At 34.7% G+C, this 23,170-nt stretch overlaps 2 protein-coding genes across 2 annotated transcripts; one reads left to right on the top strand and one right to left on the bottom strand.

The window, feature by feature from the left end:
* The first annotated feature begins 428 nt into the window (after positions 1-428).
* LOC128215127 (neuronal acetylcholine receptor subunit alpha-3-like) lies at positions 429-12,124 on the top strand. The gene is made up of 11 exons (XM_052921848.1): positions 429-457; positions 2,122-2,327; positions 6,213-6,352; positions 6,812-6,856; positions 7,431-7,540; positions 7,865-8,030; positions 9,570-9,806; positions 10,282-10,426; positions 11,499-11,670; positions 11,838-11,892; positions 12,098-12,124. The coding sequence occupies exons 1-11, from the start codon at positions 429-431 to the stop codon at positions 12,122-12,124; spliced, it is 1,332 nt and encodes a 443-aa protein (XP_052777808.1).
* Positions 12,125-16,586: 4,462 nt separating this feature from the next.
* On the bottom strand, positions 16,587-22,771 carry LOC128215126 (neuronal acetylcholine receptor subunit alpha-7-like). Its single transcript, XM_052921847.1, has 8 exons — positions 22,656-22,771; positions 21,961-22,070; positions 21,030-21,195; positions 20,581-20,814; positions 19,990-20,134; positions 19,006-19,177; positions 18,024-18,189; positions 16,587-16,859 (listed from the first exon to the last, which is right to left on the bottom strand). Exons 1-8 carry the CDS (start codon positions 22,671-22,673, stop codon positions 16,587-16,589), a joined length of 1,284 nt encoding a protein of 427 aa, XP_052777807.1. The 5' UTR covers positions 22,674-22,771.
* Between the last annotated feature and the right edge of the window lie 399 nt (positions 22,772-23,170).

Genomic DNA, 23,170 nt, shown 5'->3' with positions numbered 1-23,170 from the left:
TGTGTTTAAAAAGGTTTGAATATTCCCTTTATCGTGAAAGTAATGAAATATTCATCAATACCTTTAAAGAAACCGAAACAGAAAATCAGCATATATGGTTTCATGTCGAACATATATTTGCGCATATAGTGCTGACAGTAGCTTGGTTGTATTGAAATGACTTAGTCTCAACGGCAAAGGTCTTTATAGAATAAATAGATAAATGTTATGGAACCAATGCAAACACAACGAATACTCGCCATTGTGCCAGCAATGTCCAACGCAAACACACGTCAGAATGCTATTAACAATGTTTGTATTTCTTCCAATTACCGTTTCATAACTAAGAAAAAAAGCTTCATCACTTTGAAAAGCCATTTCGTTGTCTCTGTTTTAAACTCACCACATTTGTATATAAATTTAAAAAAAAATCACTATCATACTTTATGATGGCAAAAGTCTCGACAACAGAACCAAAGTACAATTTGTTTTATTTACTCGACTATTCGAAAGGATAAGGAGGCTTTACTACTCGCCCCAGCGTCAGCGTCAGCGTCGGCGTCAGCATCTAGTTTTCGGCCAGTTTGACTTATAACTCCAATACCCTCTATTAAATTTACTTGATGCTTCACACAAGTCGTTCGAGACCATCCAACAAGATGTTACATAATTTATAGTATTTCGAATACGAATTGTGTCTCTGATTAACTAAGTTTCTCGGGAAGGTTAAAGTTTAAGGGCAAGTTGGGATTTTTATTGATAATTTCTATACCTTCCTTTAGGAGGGCGGCGTCAAACACACCTATGGTATGAAATAATTATAGCTAGGTTTGACATATAGTGACCAAACTTGGTATATAGGAAGAGTTTATGTAGGTCTTTCATGAGCATGCGTTTGGAGCTTCTATGACCAAGGACGGGGTCACTGTTACTATAAATAATAAAATGGCTGGTATTAAATAACTCAAGTTAAGGTTGACATACTGCGACCAAACTTGGTATAAGAAGGGTTAATGTAGATCTTTTATAGGATTATGTTTTGGTACCCGAGAGTCGTGGTCAAGGTCAAGGTCAAGGTCATTGTTGCTAAAAACAGCAAAAAAAGTATTGAATAACTTAAGTAAGGGTTTACATATTGTGACCAAAACGTGATATGTAGAAAGAGTTTATGGAGGATTTCCATGTGATTGTGTTTTGGGTCAAGGTCAAGGTCACTGTTATTAAAAATACAAAAAGAAACAGTTGAAACTGAATCTCACAACAAAGCCTGAATTCTGTCAATCATTGAAAACCTGGTTTTGTCACTTCGGGGTGTTTCTTGTTTACTTTTTAATTTGACTTTAATTTAGATTTTGGCAGACACATATTACAACATTATTGTATTTATTTCTAAGACAAGGCGGCGTTGTCGTGCCCGCTGTCCTACGACGATGCGTCGAAAGCGAATTAATTGAAGTCGCAATGTTTTAAAAATCATTCTAGCAAATCTCAAAAATCATTTTCATTAGTGTAAAGAACACATTTGATATTAACTAAGCGCAAATTATATTAAATACTAACAGTTGTACCCAAATTAGAATTGAGATATTGTGAATCTGCGAGTTTACATCTCATCATCATGTCGCTAATTATTAAAAGACACTGCTGTAGATGAAATGCATTCAAAGGCTTTTATCACATGATATAAAGAACAACACCATTATGGTTGAATTTCATTCCTATACGAAAACGTCCGTCAGTGGCAAAACATTAGTTCTAAGGGAATGGTTCACGTCGGTAATTTTGAAATGTAAACACAAAGGTGCCATAGACAGCAATTAATGTTGTTATGGATCCAATGTAAACACAACTAATACTGGTCATTGTTCCAGTAAAGTCCAACACAAATACACACCAGAAAGCTTTTAGCAATGTTTGTATTTCTACCAATTACCGTTTCATAACTAAAAATAATACTTCATAAAAAGAAAAAAAACATGTTTTGAATTAAAGCTTTTTATGACGGGAGATTAAGGACAACACAACTATGGGTGAATTCCTTTCCTAAATGAAAACGCCATTTAAAGGCAAAAACGGAGTGTTAAGGGAATGTTATGTCATAAGTTATGTATGATGTTCAGCTCTGATGAACTGAATCTCCAGTCGAAGGCGGGCCGAGCGTCCGGGACCGCACACCTCCACCGACAACCTGATCGGCACGTCTGGACTGCGACTTGAGTTTCCTTTACCGCACATCTCCACCGACAACCTGATCAACACGTCTGGACTGCGACTTGAGCGTCCTGGACCGCCCGACTACACCGACGACCTGATCGACACGTCACGACTGCGACTTGAAATTCAACCGGGTTTATGTTTAAACTTTTTGCTACTGAGCTTGTTTCTGTAGCTTTTCGCATAAATATTGAATGCATACACTATGAATGTTCAAATACAAAACAAATATAAAATCTGTTTAAGCTAAGCGTTCCATGGCCGTTATCCAAACACAGCACTATTTCTAATGGCGTAGCTCTCCGTAGATACTAAAGGCCCGTCCGTGTACATTATTATTATCTAAAAAACAAAATGAGTTTAAAACTGACGGGGAAGGAGATGTGTCAAGTTCTGCCATAATTTAAAATTTGACGTTAAAAGCGAAAAGATACATAACCATTATAAGCGGTTTTTACTGGTAATTCTTATACTTACTCTCTACAATATGCAATACAGCCAGTAATCACACTTGCTTGAATCCTATCTGCCTAGTTGACAAATTTGTATCGGATATTTATCAGATCAGATCAATTCCTTCATAACGTTAATACGAAAATAAGTTTTTTTTTCAAAATACTTTCATCGTTTTATCTGTAAGCCTTGAGCAAAAATATCGGTCCATGGACATGTGTGTACTATATTCTTTTTATAGTTTATTACTCTCTGTCATTTAAAAAAATAAAGTCCACCAGTATAGAAGGTCATACAAATAAATACTCACAATAATAATAATAATAATAATAATAATAATAATAATAATAATAATAATAATAATAATAATAATAATAATAAAATAATAATAATAACAATTTTATTATTATTGTTATTATTATTATTATTATTATTATTATTATTATTATTATTATTATTATTATTATTATTATTATAAGGTGCTTTACCCATCGCATTCAATATGACTGATCTGGTTGAGCGTTTCTTTTTTTTGAACATTTATGTTTGAACAAGTACTTTAACCATCCACGTATGATCCGATCAATCAATAATGGTTAGAAACTATACGAATGTTTTGATTTTGTTCCTACGCAATAAACATCTGTATCTGTCCATAATTGTACGAGGCTAATTCTTACCCTGGAGGTCATAATAAGCGCATTGGGTGTCCCTTAACACTTATGTATATTCTTCTGAAGATTTAATTGACGTAATTCTTCACCACGTTTTAAATACATTTTCAGAGTTTTGTATTATTATGATTAAAACAGATTTTCTTGGAGTATGCAAAAAGCAAACGGGTTAGACACCAGTTCTATAAACATTACGGTATCGACCTCCCTATGAGCGCATATAATAGATTAATTATTGGCTCATACATATTTAAATAAAGGTATAGAACTTGGATTATTGAATGTAATGTAAGTAAATACATAGGACAGCAAATGAGAGAAAATCTGATTCACTGCCTCTCTAGCAGCTGACTGTAATAACTTTGGCTTAATTAAAACGAAAATGTGAGATATTTAATAAAGAGTAAGATTTTCTTTTTAAATAATTGTATATGGAGAAATAATACAAAGTTTCCATAGTCGGACAGTGCAGGTTTATCAGACAGTTAATTAGAAACGTTTGAGTGGGTGAATCACACGTGTTGCTAGAAGTATGGATATTCGTTCTTTGAGCATAATGATTACAGCTAAAGAAACAATGCTCTGCATCTTCAACAGGATACTTGGCAGTGAATATTTATGCAAAAAGCTACAGAAACAACTAATTGGTAGGTTTATCAAGAATTGGCGACCACTGTGTTCAAGACAATGGTAACTCAAAATGTCGTTATTGAGATCACTACACTGGTTTCCAGTACAAGCATTGTCGTTATTGAGATCACTACACTGGTTTCCAGTACAAGCATTGTCGTTATTGAGATCACTACACTGGTTTCCAGTACAAACATTCATTAGTTCGAATTATAAACGATCTTCTTATCAGAAACATTATGGAACAATAGGAGCTTTAATTTTTTCTCATCTGTTCGATTTAATGGCGAAATTGATGATGAAGTTGTAATATTGTGTTATAATGTGTTTAATAAAGCTGTTGATGGTGGGCATAGGGCATTGGAAATAACTCTCTCTTGTGAGAATAGCTACAATTTTTTAGTATTTCGTATATTGCAAAATGTTATTTTAGAGACCAGATGCGGTATTTTTTGTAGGTAAACTGGTTAGGTCCATTTTTAGCTTCATTTACGACTGCGAGTTTTTGTATATTTTGTCTATCCGCAAAGGAAATGCAACCTATTCCAACGTATTAATTTCATTAACATATAATTAGATACAGACTTAAAAAAAATGATGGCTGTCCTTTTAAGAGATATCCTTTTTAAACCACTGAAACACAATCTTTAATAGGTCGCATTAATAAAAAGTATATATAAGCTGTTTTTCTGCTTACTTTGAATGTGCTCGTTCCATTTACAGTCATCGCTATACCGTTTTTGCTGCTGCTGCTGCTGCTGCTCCTACTACTACTACTACTACTACTACTACTACTACTACTACTACTACTACTACTACTACTACTACTACTACTACTACTACTACTACTACCACTACTACTACTACTACTACTACTACTACTACTACTACTACTACTACTACTAATAATAATAATAATAATAACACTTATAATAATAACACTAATAATAATAACACTAATAATAATAATAATGATAATAATAATGATGATGATTACCAACCAATGTTGTTTGACCAAGGTCTATAGCGATCACAATATTACTTTGGAAGGGTAACCGGACCTTAAACATTTTAAAAAGGCAAAACGAAGAGTGGTAGTTGATTTACAGATTCGTGTAGACGGTTGAACATTAACCCGCATGTGACGATGGCTGTAACGTTCGATTGGACACTATTGCCGTGTAAACCAGGCTAGAGGTCTCTTATACAGTATTGTGGCAATGGCCACACTTTTATATCATTCCTAATGGTTTCTTATTTGACTTATGGCAATGGGTTCATTAGTACATTTTTAGAACCAATTTACCTGACAGAATTGTTGACAGTAATTTATTGATGTTCTCTGAAAAATATTATATTACTGGCCAAAATAGACATGTTTTTTAATGCTCAGAATAATAATACAAACGATAGGTCATATTTATGTTAGCTTTTAAATTAAATATTGATAGCAATGCCAACACGGTTAAAAGCTTTCTTTATAACATTTTTCTGTTTTATGACAATGCTGGAACAATAGGCATTCTTTCGTTTCTATTACAATTTTCCAATAATTTGTAAATGCTATACTTTTTTTGAGTTATATAAGGCCATGCTATTAGTTAAGGGTCTATCGCGAGATAGATTTGTATACGGGGCACATATTACGCCATGAACGTATACGTATATTTTCTGCTCCTCTGTTTTGGCTTGTACAAAGGTAAATGTGCTAATACTACTACTTTGTTATGAACGAGGACTACTTACGTAATTTAGTTCTGTCATTACAAAAACTACAGTTACAACGAAGCCATATTTTAACACTCAAACGAAGGATGAGGAATGGATTTGTACCGTGCTCGAAAATAAAACAAGCACGCAAAACCGGTACTAATGAAATAGTTGCCGCCAACTTATGATTTATTTCATATGCATGAGCTTAGCCATAAAGAATAGCATAGCTAGGGCTTGTTGATGACTTTGATGACTGATTATTCAGGTTCAATTAGACTGTCGAAATAATTCAGGTTTAATTTTAACTGTCGCAAATAGAATTTAGATAATACATTGATGAAAAAAGAAGACAAAAAAGGATCCATAAGCAGCAGCACCCATGATCATCACCATGAGTGTTGTAGCACTACGATTACATGACCATAAGATATAGGAAAACACCTTCTCGAAGACTTGTCATTCGCACCAAAGAGACATGACAAAAGCTACATGTATGTTTTTAGATAAGACGGTCATCGCAAAAGTGTTTATATTGATTGTGCATTACAGATGTATGGGGCCATACCGTAAGGATGGAGACGATACTGATAGACCATCTGTTCCAGCCTGGATCATACAGCAACAACGTCCGACCTAACGTTACCGTCAACGTTAAATGCGCACTTACAATTAACAACATACTAGAACTGGTATCTAAACGTTTTTAAGTGTGTGTGTATGTTCAAATAATGTTATTGTATGTGCATGCTTGCCTGGCAAGCGTGTATTCTTTCTGCAATACATTCACGTTGTTGGTAATTTCACTCAGTTCTGTATGTTAAATATCTGCCCTTATTATAAATTTAGTTAAGTTATAAAGGTAACGTAACTCTTGCATGGGCTATATATTTTTTCAATTGTATTCTTATATATAATATATCTTTACATACACTTGAACATTTACTCCAAACTTATTAAAGTTGTGTTATGTGCGTGTTCACATAGTAAAACAAATATTATTGAAAGTAAGGTATGATTGACTTATGATAATGACCAGGTCTTCTAAAATCCGCAATTAAAACAATATTTACTGTATTCATAAATTAATGGTTATGAATATATAGTTGGTTCATTACTTCAATCATCTGTGAGCTTTTTACCCTTTGTAGGATATTGTGGAACAGACGTTTTCCATAATGGGATCTCTAATTGTGGTAAGTATGTTTTTTGTGTCGTATTTGAATGAATGTACAAACATACGTGGACATACGTGTATACCTGGAACGTTTTGGAGTACCTCATAATTCTATTATTGCCTATCAGTATATTGCTCTCTCATAATACATCCCCATGGTTCGCGTTAAGCGCGCTGTCGAGCCCATAAAAGTCGCTTATATCTTCGTCAACAGTGTCAATTTGTCAGTTTGGGCGACTGAATAAATCGTAAGATTCTTGGAAAAGTTTAGACGCTTTATTGATTATGCAATGTATGAACACGCCTAGTGGCCAACATTGTAGCAATGACTCTGTTTAAAGGCACATGGTTATAGCCTTCTATTCATTGAACGATTGAATCACAATGTATTATTAAAAATGTAGCATGCACAGTGTCACTTAATATAAACCCTTGGAATATTTAATATCTCTGGGTAAATACTTGACACGTTAAAATCAAACAACCCAGTGATATGCATAGAACAGTTCTAGTGAAATATTTGCCGCTGGAGCGTGTATATACATGTTTATATTTTATACTTCATTTATGTATATTCTTTACAATAAATGAAGATATGGGATGATTATCGCCTGTCCTGGGACTCGAACGCATGGAATGGTGTTAATTTGCTGTACCTGAAGCTAGAGGACATCTGGAGGCCCCTGCTTGTTCACCGTAACTCGTGAGTTTAATTTCAGCAAAAGCTAATTTTTAAATTCATGAAAACTGTAAATATGTTCGTGGGTGTTCTTATGCGATGCAAGAAAAAGCATGTCAAAATGAATAGTTGTTGTTTTATATGACATATTAATCAATACAGTATATACTTAAGTATGACATTTGGATAGTAGTTCTCCACCAGGTCTGATCAAATTTGTTTCTGCCATATTTTAGGTTCAGGCATTGAACTGTCGATCTAGGATAAATGACCTGCGTCTTTCTTAAACGCATATTCTTATTTCTTCAGTTTTAATTTTATCTTCGGCAAGTATTTAACCACATTTAGGGCTAAGGGCATCGACGTTTTTGGAGATAACAGCAACCATAAAAGTATCCCTGCGTCCGTCCGCGAATCTGGCGACCTCTACTGGCTGGGTCCCGCCTACCTTGTATCGTTCTGCCAAGTCGATGTCTCCAAGTTCCCATTCGACACACAGACGTGTCAGATAGAGGTAGGCTAGATGAAATGGACTTTGCTTTATTTATATGTAAGTGCATTTTTAACGTACTATACCGTCATTTAGTGTTTTTCAGTGTAATTCAGCGGGTTAGTACAACAGAATATTACAATTAATTATTTAATTTCTTCTTTATGATTCTACATGTAAATCTCGTCTCATTCATAGTGACTCGTTCGGTGAGTAAACGTATCGACGGCTACGTGTTTAAACACCGAACTCAACGTGATACACGTCACCAGAAAAGCGTCCTATCATAATATCCCTTATGCATCAAATTGACCTTAATTACAAAGACGATCTTTGGAGAGTGAATACCAAATCGGTTTGTTTGGTTGTCGTCCCATACCATCTTAAATGTATTATCTGTATAAAACAGTTTGACCCAGTATTTTATTTTATTTAAATATAGAATTGTTTTAAAACTTAATCTCCCTAATTCTCCGTAAATAAAATCATTCCATGTTGTTGTTTTTTGACACCGAATAGACGTTTGCAGCCTGCCAGGATTGTATATAACTCTTTTAACTGCATAACTTTGAACAAAACCCCAAACTTCTCCTGCATTATAAAAAGTTGGGGCAATAATTTTGTCGAAATGATCAGGTCTATGCTTTACTGATAGGCAAGTTAACTAAAATGGCTTTCAGTACTCGGCCTGCTCGTGTAGTTTAGGCTTCCGAAAAGGATCCCCTTTACTAACAACCACACAAAGATTAAAAAAAATATTGACGATTTCTAATTCCTTATTATTGTAATAAAGCTTTAAGTCACTTCTCAATATCACAGCCTGATTAAATATTATATTCTTGTTATATTTGTTTTTACTATAAACCGAAGCAATATTCCAGCAAAGCATCCTAGCTATTGTGCAGTTCATCAGCTGAGTTTGGAAGTATAACAATATCATCAGCATAAAAATGTAAAAAAAACAGGAATGTTTTAAGCATATCGACATCAATCAAATCTTCACATTTCTATATAATAATATAATTTATGTCATTCAGAAAAATATTTTCTCTTTGCGTTATCACGAGGTTACAGCTAAAACCAATGCCTAATACATTATTATGTTTCATCTTTAATTTGACCGAATTGTACAGAGAGATAATCATATTCAACATTTTATTTGCAGAATGATGCATACTTAATAAATATGAAAAGCGAGAAGAAGAATTTGATTTAACTATAAGCATTATGCCCTTTATGCCCTTTCAGAACGTATTGTGTCCTCGATTTTATTACAAAGTTGGCAAGTCCGTTTATTTCATGGTATTATTACTTGGATATGCCATCCGTCCATTTCAGTTCCTTATCTTTGTGGAGTAAACGGTATACTACTTATAGCGGTGTACTGGTGCTTTTACATTTAAGAATTACCATTACTGCCGTTAAACGGTGACATGTTTTAATATTTTTTCTTTTCATGTTGTTCTCGCTATCGGGGGATTTTTTATTGTAAACCTATTTTTTATTAATATAGAGTGAAAATGAAAATTGAACGTTAAAAAACACTCCCAATTGTATTTTCAGATATCCTCATGGATGTTTGGGGATGAAACAATCAATGTCAAGCACCTCTACGACAAAATTAACCTCATTGCGTTGGAAGAGAACGGGGAGTTTGAAGTTATGAACACTTCCACAAAATACAACGAGGTTCCTCTCAACTCTCTTATTTCTTTAAAAGTGCTCGTGTTTGAAGTCGAACTGAAGCGGCGATCTTCCTACTACCTTGTCAACCTTATATCTCCAATTCTCATGCTGCAGGTCTGTGATGTATTTACTTGTGTTTGGTAATGATATAAAACTATAAGAGTAGGAGTTAACAAAATATACTGTAACAAGGAACGGAAGTTGTGTGCTAATAATCTGATCTTTCTATGGAAATTATTGGCCAAATCCCTCCCAGCCACAAAACGACTTTTCGTAACCTTTTCCGAGTTGTCGGTGGTAAAGGTTTCACATAAGTTGGTGTACAACTGCAACAATTCTTTTAAAAAGTATCATGGGTCATTTCAAATTGATTTGGTTTTAGAGTGTATCAATAATACGAAGGCATCCTTAATCTTAATCAATAATTTTATTGCGTTTATTATAAGCGTTATGTTATTTATGGTTTTTGGCACTTCTCGACATTAAATCCAACTGAATATTTTAATTTGATTGAATTTATTCCAACTTCAAATAGAGTTGTGGTCACAGACCTGCTTTTAATCGACCGAGTAACTTTCTATCGTTCTAGGCTCTCGGTATCGTCATTTTTCTGGTACCAGCAAGCTCGGGCGAGAAACTGTCCTTTGCCTTCACCCTACTCCTATCACTGACCGTCCTCATGTCCATAGTCAGCGAGAAAGTGCCCACAACATCACTTCAAGTGTCCACGCTAAGTATGGAAACATTTATTGTGTTTTTTAATTTGCTAGAATCAGTTGTCCTATCGTATTAGCTAATCAAATGTCCACTGTCAGCGAGAAAGTGCCAACAGCATCACTTCATGTGTCCACGCTAAGTATGCATGTCCAATTGTGTTCAAATATACTCGTAGTTCTATTAAATGTCCATCCATCGTTAGGGGAAATCTTTTACAACATCACACTCAGTATGCACTCAGACGAGTCACAAATAAGTTTCCATTGCGTTTAATTGGACGTCAACTGTCCGCGAGATATTGCTGACAATCCGTGCTGAGCATTGAACTTTGACAGCAAACCTCACCATTGTGATGGAACGGACACCGGTTAAAGCTCAAAAAGGGATAAATCGTAAGTAATGAGTGTTTGATTTACACACATGGTAAGGTTATCATTTGTTTTTATTTTATGGTGATGTATTAATCAAAATCGTAGATAGCTGATAAATAGTTTGCTTCTGTACAATATACGACTATGATGAAAATGTGTCTCCTCTCTTGTCTAATAGCAGAATCTTCGCCGAAAATTACACGATCGCTCACAAATGTTCAGAGAGGTGCAACAACACCTTACTGAACATTTGTGAGCGATCAAGCAATTTTAAACATAAAAACACAAATATATTACTTTTACTTGTATGCGCGCGCTACTTTTTTATGCTAATAGTACGTCATTCAGTTATGTGTACAATTTTCAATTTGAAAGTGTCGAGCTAAAATCGAGAGCAAGTTATGGTACACGTGTCAGAGATTTGAGCAGGACAAGGAAATAGATTACCAATTATTGTGTATGCGAAGTAAGAAGTTAGATTATAAATACTCCTCAAGGAAAGCGTTTGCGTAAGTTACGACAAAGCTACACATAAAAACAATGATTCTCAAAACGACGTTTAATATCAACTCAAATTTTGCTTTTACAGATGGCTGTACATACAACTACGAGTTACATGAACAATTGAACTGTGTTCTGTTCATAACAATAAGAATAAGATGTTGGAAGAACCGTGTAACCGTAAAAATATATTTGAATATACATTGTTATATTGTAGGCATCTATCTTCTCGGTGGTGCCATAATCTGCGGCCTAGAGGTGATCATGACAGTGGTCAGTCTTATTCTGAAGCACAGGCAGGACGAAGGCAAGCCCCTGACACCTGGCCTCCGCCGCTTCACGTACATGCTTCAAAACCTTAAGTATGGCCGGAAAAAGAAGTCGGACATGTAAGCTCGGGGGCTTTTCGAATAATTACAAATGTTTTGTTATACATCGGCCAGGAAGTGCATTTCTAAACTATATAATGATATCAATGACACCACGGCAAAATCGGCAATATCAATCTCAACAAAAACAAAACAACTGATAACTTTTTGCCTTTTCACTTTTCAAGGGATGATGAACCAGAGACAATCGATTCGTCTGACGATGTCGGCCGGGTGAAGGACGTAACACAAAATGACTCTGATGTAAAATATGCATGGGAAAAGGTTACAGAAGCTTATGTTGAGAATGAGTGGACATATAAGGAACTAATTACTTTTCTTGACAAACTATGCGTTTTGGGGTTTTCGGTGTTAACTTTGACGTTGACACTAGCATGCGTGATAAGAGTCGCATTGTAGATCATTCTGTAACCTGCTCCATCCCCAGGCGGTGTCTGATCTGGCTGTTAAGTAATTGAGGATGATATTTTGAGTTGATATCAATTTGTTTCCTTTTTCCAAGTTTTTCATGTTTGTTTAAAATTGAACATGACATCATTTTCAAACTAGTTTTACGATATGACCTAAAACTCACCTTTTCCATATTGTTGCAATATAATATATATCTTAATATCATTTGAAGGGGAATTGCTTAAAATAGTATTCATCATCTACATAGCGTTTGTAAAAAAATATTAATCAAATACATAGCTTTTTAAGATAAAATACTTTACAGATTCAATTATTATACCTTGTATTTTTGTTCTTTATTTCAACTGTAATCGGACATTGAATTACGTATTCTGCAATATTTACGGCCCAAAATATGTGTTTGGAACATTTGTTTTGGTGATTTGTAGTATTCTTTTCTTATACTTCAACCTCCTTAAAATACATTAAAGTCATTTATGGTAATATAAGAACATTATTCAATTCTTTGTAAGTCGATAAAAGTTTCTGCTTTGCAACCAATGTTGTGACGTCATATTCAGAAGTCGTTATGGTTGTCTATTCGAAGTAATGCACGAATCTTAATGTTTTGTCCCAGCGGGGCAGAGGAAATGGGTGGTCGGGAACACATATTGGATTTAGCCTAACTGCATTTGATTGTCGAATCCCACAAACGGAGCAGAGGAATATGTCAAAGTCACTATGGCCGATCATCTTCAAGGAATCGAACATTCTTTGAGAAAAGGTATCGTTTCATTTTGCTCATGTGGTGGTCTCACTGGTCTTTGTCATGAATCCTCCTTCGGTTAACGTACCGTATATGTACTGGGGCAAAACATTGATACAAGCATAAAAGTACTGGACTAACGTTCTGAATCTGCATTGATGATACCTTATATAGTGATTTTGCCTGTTATGAAACAAAGTCACGATGACTAATTTTAATTATTTTTTTTGATAATAAATGATTGCAACAAAATGTTATGAACACAATTAGTTCAAAATAATAATTTTTAAACCACATCACTCACACATTTTTTGTTGGCAGCATAAGTTTGTTAAGGTGGAATTAGCGTTTTAAACAGTTTTCCGCTAGACCTTTGTGGGGGAAACGCATTTACATTTATTGCACAGTATGATTGTGCACATGTTTTTTGAGGTGAAAATTGAGGATTTTAGCCTAAGCTCAAATATTCTTTACACCTTGAAAAAAATTGATGACATTTTGGTTAGTTGTCTTACGCATGAAACAACGTAGGTTCCCCGCGCGGAGACATCGTCATGGTAAGCCTGGGTTTCTTGTCCGCTCCGTATAAATTATACCCAATGAAAGATTCTAACAATTCTTTGCTCATCTAGGCGATTTGCAAATTTGAACTTTATATATTTTTTATAAAAAAAGGGTGTGATTGGGAAATATATAAAATATATTTGTCATTCCACTGCCTTGGTCAACAATATTTTCTCATGAAGACATCTCAAACTGCAGTTATAACAGTTTAATAGCAGTAACCGTTTCGTAACCATTTCTGACCTTCGTTGAATATTAAACCAAACGCCCGCATACCATATCGAACATCCATTTCCGATCTTTATTATACAAATGTTTGTACATCTAATGGTTGTTTGTATCATTCAGTTTGTAGAATCAAAGGATGTTATGTTACGTCTTAATTTCTTTCACAGATTTAAAATTAGCGCTATGGACTGGAAATGACCCTAAGGTGAAAGCGTTAAACCTTAGAAAGTAAAATGACGTTGACTATTTATGGATTCATATTCTCACAAATGGATAATTGGCATTGATATAGCATTAACAGTGTTTTCATGTCTATCAACTACCTTTCATAACTGAGAATAATGTTTCACAACATAAAAAGATCGTCTTTCAAGGACACATATTTTTCCCAATATTTTCTTCTTTACATAAAAATAGTTTTACTTAAAAAGAAATCGTATCGACCTAAATTACATCTTTTGTCAATTGTATCAAAAATTCAAATGGCACTACAAAAAAAAACAGTTCATTTAATGGCCCTGTTTTATGACACAAATTCAATCAGCCGTTACCGTAAAGTCAAACAATACGGAAATACACATGGTCAATGGCCGCAAAACCTGTAGCATTATCTGATTTTGGTATGGACAAGAGAGAGAGAGAGAGGGGGGGGGAGAAAGAGAGAGAGAGAGAGAGAGAGAGAGAGAGAGAGAGAGAGAGAGAGAGAGAGTACTGCAATGTTATTATGAAAGGATAAATAGGTGTGGATTTACAAACATAGATAAACAAGGGAAAGAACAAGATTATACTAAAGGCTATCTAAAATTATTTAAAGGCCCAGTTTCTATTAGGGTTAAATAATTAGAGAAAAAACAAAATTGCGCCTTTAACTATAATAGAGTCTCAGATATTGTCTGATAAAACCCCGCTGATCACACGATACATTAAACACAAATGTATGGGGAAATACCATTTAATCATTTAATACACCACTCACTCACTGCATGCAAATAAGGGAGACAAGTGTCCATTTATCTTATTACCTCCATATGCTTCATATTCATATAAGTAAAATTTCAATTAAAATGTTTATGAAAATAACAGTGAAAGTATGAATATTTGGTTAAATTTTCATTGAAACTAATTATATCTTAAAATATAGTAAATAATTGTATATAAAGGAGTATCTGTTGTACTAAGAAAGTCACATGATATGCAATTTTCGTAGTGACGTTTTGCGCGCTAAACTGATTATACAATTTCGGTTTTGTTGAATGTTTGTTATTGCGATAAATGCATTTTTCATCATCCCGGGGGTTACCAAATGTCATAAAGGTTAAGAGAAATTATTATGATATAAATACACTTCGATAAGTTTACATAACTAAAAATACTGGGACTTTAAATAAAGATATGTTCATGCATATGTGGGCTGTCTATGATGTATTGTGTTTTGAAGGTCATACAAAGGTCATTCGTTTATATTTTGGCTACTTGATTCTTCCCTGTATATTCCTTTGTATTCATATTGATTTGCTATAGTGTTTGAATCTGAAATTTCGAAATAGCGATAATTTCGGATAAACGGTGTTCGGAAAAGCAGTGTTCAACTGTAATTTGATTTATTGTAGTGTCTAAATCTGACATTTAGGCTCAATGATGCCGTTTGGTTGTAACAACTCCTGTTAAAGCAATAGACAGGTATAAACAGAGGCACCAATGCACCTGCTGTTATCTTCATTGTGGAGCAGATACCATCCTTTCTTATGTTGAAATGCCATTTTACAACAATTACGGTCGTGTGAGTAAACTGGCAATATAATTGAATATAATTGAACTTACTGGGGATGTTCTTTCACATCGAAAATTTATCAAATGAAAAATGAAATGAGAAACTCCATTGATGCAAATGGTTTCGATCAAATGGAAGTTGATATGTTGTTTATTCTCATTGGCAAGAAAACATTTGTCGACGATTCTTTACTAGTAAACATGCAAGTAAATGCTGATGGGAAAATAATGGATATTGTCTTGGTTTTTACGTTAATCTTAATGATCACGAAAACTGATGCGGAGGTGATTTCTTCTGATACAGGATACTTTGAAACCAATTTAAGCTACCATTCATGTAAATCAAAATGTGAAAATAATAAACACTGTATTGGGATGCAATATTTCCGACTTTATAATCTGTGCAAATTGTACGACCACATAGGCAGTGATTTTGAAACAGAGCAAGTTGGTGTTTACAAGTACATTAAACCAGAAATAATCAAGCAGGAGCAAATTGCAGAATGCAACCTAAATATTCAGTCGGCTGTTTGTCGCAAATATGTCACATGCCTTACCAAATTCCAGATACTGTTGTAAACGGAAACTGCCTCACCGTTGGAGCGAAACTAAGGTACAACTGCATTGAATCAGGAATTGGTTGGACGATCACATGTCAGGATTCTTACGAATGGACACCAATATTGTTCACGTGCACATGTGCCATACCCCTAGGATTATATCATGGTGTTGCAAGAATTGTGGCTTTGAACGAGACATTCGTTTGGATGGACATTGACTGTGACAATAATTACGAGTTAATCGCTAAAGATCAACCAGTGTGTGACATGGCAATAGCTAAGTGGTCAAACTATGAATATGTGTGCTGTGACAAAATACTTGACGGACACTGGATGAAAATATTTAGTCTAGCATCCGAGGTGGACATTAGCAGCACATCCTTTTGGTTCTGGTCTGAAATGGAAATGGACGATGTTCAGTCGAAATGCACATTTCGCAATCAGTCTGCTTTGCGCTCATGGAACGATCTTCCGATAACTCGGGCTAAGCTGGACGTCATAGTAGACAACGCAGTAGTGGAATGGATCCTATTCAACTGTACCGGAAGTACATTTGATGACTGGTTGTACCAAAATAGGATCATAGAAAGCTCTTGGTCTGATCTGACAACGTCAACAACTATTCAAAATTTGGAATATCAGTAATAACCCATGTCAAATTCTCTATACTGGAGAATTTCAACGGTGACGACTGTACCCAAGATCGAGGATGGCTCTCCGTTGTTTCTGTCGCATTCTACCCCTGTAACCTGTACGCCACTCCATACAGAGTTCTGTATTCTACCATCGGCGGGGCTGGCGCCTATAACACCAGTGACATCGGTGTTGCCGATAGATTCGTTGTTTGGATTGAGGTTTAAGACGTAAAACGTATATGATGTAAACCAATCTAAATAGCTTGTCACGTATTTCTGCTAATTATGGAACTTCAAAATTTAATTGTGAATTTTAGCCAGTCAGTATGTGACATTAGTTTCCACTTTCCTTAAACATCAAGTCTGGACTTGAAATAATTCTATATAAATGACTTATAACGATGCATACAATAATGTCATTGCTTTGAATATACTTGTTTTGTTTTATTGCTCAAGAGTCGGCGACCAAGCAGATATAGGGTATTGTTTTTAGAGGTCTTTAAGGAAATAAATGTTCACGCCTTGCACAGCGTTCCATTTTCATAAAGACATCCAAATAAATGATGACTAACATAATATTTCATATCATATGTGTTAAACGACAACGCACGCCCCTTTCAAACAAACATGTGTTTGTCCCTAAAATTTACTTTACCGCATTTGAGATTGTGATATTGATGTCTGTTTTTCGTGTGTGCTCTCTATGTTTAATAAAATCTTTAAAGAGCTTGTCTTTCACATATGCCAGCCGCAGTGGAGCTGTTGTCATAATAAACAATGTTGAACATTATCTAAACATATTTGAAGTCTACTTCATTTTGGTGATTTATGCAAAGTATGAAAAATCAGTTACACGAATGTATTGGCATTTTTAGATATTGTGTAATCTAAACAGAACCGCTTTATGGCAAAAACCGCTTACCTCACCGTCAAGTACCACGCTACCGTCTCAGCCTTTTTGTGAACGTATGTGCCAGTATTTTGTCGATTTAATCAATATGGAAATTAAAACTCGACTATTTTGGAACCTATGTAAAGAACCAATTTCTATCTACTGAAGGTAATCATTCACCTTTTGCTCGCAGTATTTACGTAAATCCCTTGGAGTTCGAGCCTACGGCGTTCGACTGTATACCTTTTGATCTTCACATGCCCTTAGGGTGAAGTTAGCTAGGCGGAACACTTAGCAAGCTAAAGTACACGACTTATCACACCATGAACTGTTAGGTCACATGTAAGCGGAAAGTATAAGGAAAACAGGAATTTGAAAAATGACGCAAATGTTAATTTATTTAGAAATGTCCTGAATAATTTTACCGAAAATTCCCGTACATGTTCTTGCTAACCTTCTATTAATTCAAGATAATCTGTCGTCTAGAATGCGACTCGAAACAAACAAACAAGCGTTAATGTTATAGTTAAGAAAGAGAACCCAAATACACAAATCTGGTCCAGAGCATGGTTCAATTCCTTATACGTCATTTCCTTCTCCACAGAGCTTTTATCAACTTCTTCCCATGCAGACTTTACGTCAAGATCCAACTGCATGATGTCCTTGTCAATGCTTACATCGTCCGATATATTCTTACCCTCTGGTTCAACTTTCCTACAAAACAGAAATAGCATATCGTTGATTTCATTTTGTAGTCAAACTATAAATTGCGTCACAACAAATAAGTGTCACAAGTCGATGAACTCTTAACATGCATTATATCAAATAAATTTTGCTAATTCACGGGGGAGTATCACGTGATCGCTATAGTACATCGACCGTATGATGGCGGATTTATCGCCTACTCCAACTAATAAATTTGGCATTTACGGATAGTGAACGTTATAGTGGTATCTTTAAATTAGGCGCAGAGTATCCGCATTGTAATACAATTTAATCGCGTGATTTTTGTTCTTTAGAGGTTTGCTAAAACTCGATAAAATTTTAATTTGACAAGTTCTCAAATGACTTTTACGTTTAACATCCGTAAATGCCGAATATTTTGATTGAAGTGAGCGAATTATACGCCATCTTGTACGCCCGATGAACTTTAGCTATCATGTGATTCTCCCCCGTGTAATTGTACGTTGATCTTTTTTATCACATATTATTCCCGCAGTGAAATTTAAAATTGTAAAATGATATGCTTTGTATTAGTGTAAGCATTTAGTAATATTATTTTGAAGGAGAGATCACTCTGAATTACGCAAACACATAACGTGTAAACTAACGGATTCTTTTGGGCCTGTTTATTGACAGCAATGTTATGTGTAACAGTCCCTAGTGAATTTAGAATGCACATTCCCCTCCCAGTAATATTGTACAAGTGAACTTTTTAATATCATAATTGGTGAAAATAATTATGCGATACTCCAGAATACCCAAACCCACAATCAGAAAATGAATAAAACACTTCGTCAACAGCCTCACCTTTTAGGCTTATTTTTCAGGCATGTCTGTATATTATAAAGCTTGGTCGTAAAATTGCGAAGACCAGGTGTCAATTGCTTCCCTTCGTCGTGTCTGTGTTGTAAAATCAGACTTACTACTGTCATCATAACCTCCAAGCCAGAGATGAATGCTCCACCCAACAGGTAGATGCCTTTAAATAGAAAAAAGAGAAGTGTATTTCAATACACGATGTTCAGCCTTGAAATTAACCAAACTATTTTTAAGGCACAACAATCAAAGCCAAATAAACATCAAGCGATACCCCATTCAAAATAGACCAACGCGAAAAGGTAGTCGACTATGTGTATATATTGATTTCTTAAATTAAGTTTCAATACTCAAGGACAATATATTATTTTATTTTTTATTAAAGATGTTTAGTGAGACGATGGATAGTGCATAAGGTGATTCAATAGTACGACTGATTCTAATAAATAAATGAACACAATCAATGTGTCCATACTAAAGGGCCGGCCACATTGAAAATATCGTTCGAAAGACCAAAATTTCAAATGTCTAAAATATCATTTTTTATTTAGTTTTAAGGTTCAATATTTGACAAGCATAATTCACATATCCGTATAACATGGGAAGCTGTGATCAGGAGTTTAGATCATTGTTGACGATTTTTTAATAACTTTTTTATTTGAATAGATATCATCAAGAACTCTCAACACATTGTTGAATATGTAGTCAGGGGCATTTGAAATAAAACATAGTTAAATGTCGACAGAATTTCCCGAATGAGTGTAAATGCATTTTGATAAAAAATGAAATAAAAAATTTTAAAATTTGTTTAACTCCTTATTACCCCAACACATGTCACCACAAATGTATGTTTTACTCCCAAAAAAGATCGTGTCTCAAAAGTGATGTTGTGGACACCTTCTCGCTGAATGCATTAGCTAATACAATAGGACTATTGATTTTAGTAGTTAATGAACACAATTAATGTTTCCATACTTAGCGTGGACACTTGAAGTGATGTTGTGGGCACTTTCTCGCTGACGATGGACATGAGGACAGTCAGTGATAGAAGCAAGGTAAAGGCAAAGGACAGTTTCTCACCGGAGCTCGCGGGTACTAGGAAAATGACGATTCCAAGAGCCTTAAGGCAAAAAAATAAACGATTTTCTTTGTGAAAATACAATATAAACTAAGTCATGTTGTTTTAAAATGTGTACACGTTGTCATAATGTTATCGCCCTTTTGCACTTCTGCTACAGCAATTTATGTAATTATATCATATTTGTATAAAATATGATACTTGACCAATCACCAGTTGTGGACCAATAATAATACCAAGTAGGTAAACAAATAAAAAAAGTTGTCGTGCCAAATAATCTCGACATGTTTTAATGATTGCTTTGGTCAATTAAATGCCACATTTTCAAGTCAAAGTATAGCTTGTGTCAATATTAAATCACGAATCTTTGCTTTTGCGACTGGTCAAGTAAATACCCCATTTTAAAGTCATAGTATAGCTTATGTCAATATAAAATCACGGACCTTACTTAAGAATCAACCATATACCTTATCGGAGTAATTACAAACCTGTAGCACCAGAACAGGAAGTACAAGGTTCACAAGATAATAGGAGTATCGCCGCTTCAGTTGGACTCCAAACACAAGCTTTTTAGCAGTTGTTATGCCGAGAGAATCATATTTGTATGATGTGAAGGTATCCAAAACTTCAAACTCTCCATTCTGTTCATACTCGGAAAGACTGATGTAGTCATAAATATGTATGAAATTGATTGTATCTACTCCAAACATCCACGACGATATCTGAAAAAACCAGGTAAGAGCGATGATTGAATATAAATCATTCTTTCAGCACTGATATTGATGCTTAAAAATACGTTTCTTCATCAAAACCGTTCAGAAACCAAGTATATTGTAAAATATCACAGAGGACATCGCATAATTGTTTTTTTTTATGTTTTAAGATAAATGTAGTGTACTTTCTAGTAGTGAACATATCACTACTTTTTAATACCAACCTCGAACTGACATGTTTGTGTATCAAATGGAAACTTGGAGACGTCGACTTGACAGAACGAGACGAGGTAGGCAGGACTCAGCCAGTAAAGGAAGCCATTACTGAAGACAATCACAGGGATACTTCTGTGGTTACTGTTGTCTCCCAAAACCTCTATACCAATGGCCCTATGGTAAAATACAGACCATAAAATACTGATGATAATACAGGGGTCATCTTACCAACACGCGAACGACCAGGTGTATTAAAAAACGACATTAAAAACGACTTTTGGTAATATATTTTACCACTGCTTCCAATAAAGCTGAACCTGTTGCTTGCAAAATAAAATAAATTATGGTTTTACTAACAAAAACAACTATTACGTTCGAACTAGATATAACTACGTCACAGAAATATTAAATCTACAATACGATCGTTGATAAGATAGGGTCATTGGTCTTTATAGCTTAAACGCTACAATTGAGAAAGGATCTGCGGCTATTTTTATCCCCTAAATTATCGATGTCTATGGCGCTGCGATTACGATGACCTTGAGAATGTTGTTTGCTATTATAGAATTGCCGTTAAAACCAACACTTGGTTCTGTGAGTTGTATTTGATAACGTATCATTATACATTTTCTTTGGTCGTAAAATGATAGAGATGTGGTGTAAAAACTAGCACATTTAACAATCGAAGGTGCTTTGGAACTGAGTTGAACTTAAATTGGATTAGGATGATTTCTTTTTTTATCGAGTATTGCAACAAAACCACATATAAAAACAAACATACCCGACAACATTTTAGCAAAATACATGAACACATATTAAAAGTGAGTGTACAAAGCTGTATACTTTACTCCCAATCGTGAATCTGTCATAGTGCGTACACAGGAAAGATAAATGATTAACCGCGAATAAATTAATATAATTGTATACGGAATAGCTTACGAGTTTTCATGAACGAGCAATGGTCTCCAGACTTCCTCTAGTTTAAAATTCACTGTGCGCACACCATTCCATTCGCTCGTGTTCCACGCAAGGCGTTCGTCTAGCCACGTCTTCGGAAAATGGAAGAAAACACAAATGTTTGTTTAAAGCTGCACTCTCACAGATTTACCACTTAGACAACTCTTTTTTATATTTATTTGCCAATGTTTGCGTAAATATCTGCAAACCACTGGTTTCAGACTGCTGGCAAAAGATCAGACCGCAGATTTTCATAGTTACGTTGGAAAATTAATGTTTTATGGCCAAAAGCGTTACTAACGGTTTAAGAAAATGCATTAAACTTCATCTTTAAGTTTTAACTTAAATATGAAGATCTCGGATCTGTTTTTTTGTCAGCAGTCTTATATCACTGGTTTCAATGCATTTTCGCAAAAAATTGCTGGTTCCAATACAAAAAAAAGTTGTCACAACGTGCAGTATGTAAGAGTGCAGCTTTAAGAAATCTTGTAGCCTCTTGAACTTCTAACTATCTTAAAATATAATTATGTGTATGATTAACTTCCCTTTGGTATATGATTTATATCAAAATGAATAAAAAAAGAATATTATTTTATCAGATGGAAACAAAAATATGCTTAGACATCAGAAAAGTAAAACGTTTTTTAGATCAAATAGCTTACAAATATAACACGTACCACGAAGAGAGAGCCCATGATGGAGAACGTCTGTTCAACAGTGTTCTGAAGTTAATAAAATACTCACATTCAACTTCACCTTTATAAAATGAGCATGTGCTGGTCGAACAACAAAAGTATCCATCCAGGATTTCTTCTATATTAAGTAATACCTATGTTAGTTCTTACTAGTGCCGAAAGAGAAAAGTTATTCCATTTTAAAATCATTCCATGGTCTCTATTTTGGTTGTTATGGAACGTTCTTTTGAGCACTCACAATTTCAAATTAAGACAAACAACGCGCAACATCATGCCAATGAGAGAGATTACTAAAAGTTGCAATAGCTTGTTTCATTATCGTTGTGAAAATTAAAATAAGTTTAAACTAAACAACGATGCTTACAGAACATGACCAAAGTAAAGTTATGATATGAGAAGCTTGAGGTCAACATATATAGCTTTAATTGATGTATAAAATGTGTTTACCAGTTCTAGTATGTTATCGAGAGAAAGCGCACAATTGACATTGACGGTAA

Source organism: Mya arenaria, chromosome 13 (assembly GCF_026914265.1).
Source record: "Mya arenaria isolate MELC-2E11 chromosome 13, ASM2691426v1".
Classification (NCBI taxonomy): domain Eukaryota; kingdom Metazoa; phylum Mollusca; class Bivalvia; order Myida; family Myidae; genus Mya; species Mya arenaria.
This window is presented reverse-complemented; position numbering and strand designations above follow the sequence as displayed.

Coding starts and splice junctions, on each gene's coding strand:
- LOC128215127 (XM_052921848.1), top strand. CDS start 429: ATGGCAAAAGTCTCGACAACAGAACCAAA. Junction 6,353..6,811: donor TTAACAACATACTAGAACTG/GTATCTAAACGT, acceptor TACCCTTTGTAG/GATATTGTGGAACAGACGTT. Junction 8,031..9,569: donor CACAGACGTGTCAGATAGAG/GTAGGCTAGATG, acceptor TTGTATTTTCAG/ATATCCTCATGGATGTTTGG.
- LOC128215126 (XM_052921847.1), bottom strand. Junction 20,815..21,029: donor CACAAACATGTCAGTTCGAG/GTTGGTATTAAA, acceptor TGGTTTTTTCAG/ATATCGTCGTGGATGTTTGG. Junction 16,860..18,023: donor ATGCTCTGGACCAGATTTGT/GTATTTGGGTTC, acceptor CATAATTAGCAG/AAATACGTGACAAGCTATTT.